At 36.0% G+C, this 1,070-nt stretch overlaps 1 protein-coding gene across 1 annotated transcript in view; it reads right to left on the bottom strand.

Moving 5' to 3' along the window:
- LOC108372711 (uncharacterized) overlaps nucleotides 1-555 on the bottom strand; it is a 2,697-nt gene extending 2,142 nt beyond the window's left edge. The window contains exons 1-3 of the mRNA XM_017628464.1: nucleotides 524-555; nucleotides 214-451; nucleotides 10-149 (exon numbers count right to left, since the gene is read on the bottom strand). Of these exons, the coding sequence (XP_017483953.1) occupies nucleotides 10-149; nucleotides 214-451; nucleotides 524-547 (402 nt within the window). The 5' untranslated portion in view covers nucleotides 548-555. The remainder of the gene's footprint in view (nucleotides 1-9; nucleotides 150-213; nucleotides 452-523) is intronic.
- Nucleotides 556-1,070: the final 515 nt, after the last annotated feature.

Below are 1,070 nucleotides of genomic sequence, written 5' to 3'. Positions count from 1 at the left end.
AGTGGCTACCCCAAACAAATTACCTAGCTGCCTAAATGTCACGGTGTTGCTTATGTACCAAATATACATATAAACTGCCTTTTTGGGGGAAATGCGTGACCTACCACCACCAGACTGGTCAGGAAGAAACGCAGATATTGAATATTTCGCTGAAATAGGAAAAGTTTTTTAAATTGCTAAATGTGCTTGTTTCAAAAAGTTTGCATTTATTACTTGTTAGATACTCCACTGTTTCACGTTTCAGTCTCATGTTAATTTTGAAGTCCATCTCACTCATTGCATCGAGAGTACCTTCAAAGTTGGAACACTTCTCATGATGTTCATTTTCGCTTTCCGAGTCTTCAGAGGATGAACTGGAACTTTCAAATATGGTTTCCAGTATTTCGCTTACGATTTCCCATGCTCTTGCCTGGCCTAATTCACGCTGCTCGCCCACACATATTGACACGATCTGGACAAAAAGTATACAACCACTTATTAAATATAATTATTTATTATAAAATATATATATATGTATATTTACCAAAGATTCTTCGGAATTACTCATTTTGTTAAATGTTTTGCTCAAAAATTTCACAAACAGTCCACATTTTTTGACAGCTGACACTAGTGTTGTGAAGTGAATGCAAATTATAAGACAGTTGAATATAAGCCAGTTGAGCGTTCTTTTGCCGCTCGGGTACAAAAGAAAACAACTTATGTATAGATATACGCCAGGTGGCTTAAACAAGGTGTGATTGACAACTGAGGTAGGCTTTCTTTTAAGGTGCTATGATGCAAAGAAGAAAAAAATAATAATGTGAACAAGTGATTCAAAATTCAAAAGAAAATCAATTTGACGTTATAGCATGGTTCTTCTGAGAGCCATATCAAATTCAATCACACTTTGTTGAATACATTTCGGTCCTACTTCTAATTTCTTAAAACTATTGTCCTTGGGGTTTTACCCCCTTTCTTTTCTTATGGCTTGAAATAGTTGGGCTTACTTTCTAAATTCGTGGTTTGTTAATAAAGAAGAAAAAACTTTAGTTAAGGCCCGAAGGACTCACCCACTGTTGCAGCAGGCTTGG

The sequence above is a fragment of the Rhagoletis zephyria genome, unplaced genomic scaffold (genome assembly GCF_001687245.7).
Source record: "Rhagoletis zephyria isolate East Lansing unplaced genomic scaffold, Rhagoletis_zephyria_1.1 Rzeph_scaffold_05991, whole genome shotgun sequence".
Taxonomy (NCBI): domain Eukaryota; kingdom Metazoa; phylum Arthropoda; class Insecta; order Diptera; family Tephritidae; genus Rhagoletis; species Rhagoletis zephyria.
This window is presented reverse-complemented; position numbering and strand designations above follow the sequence as displayed.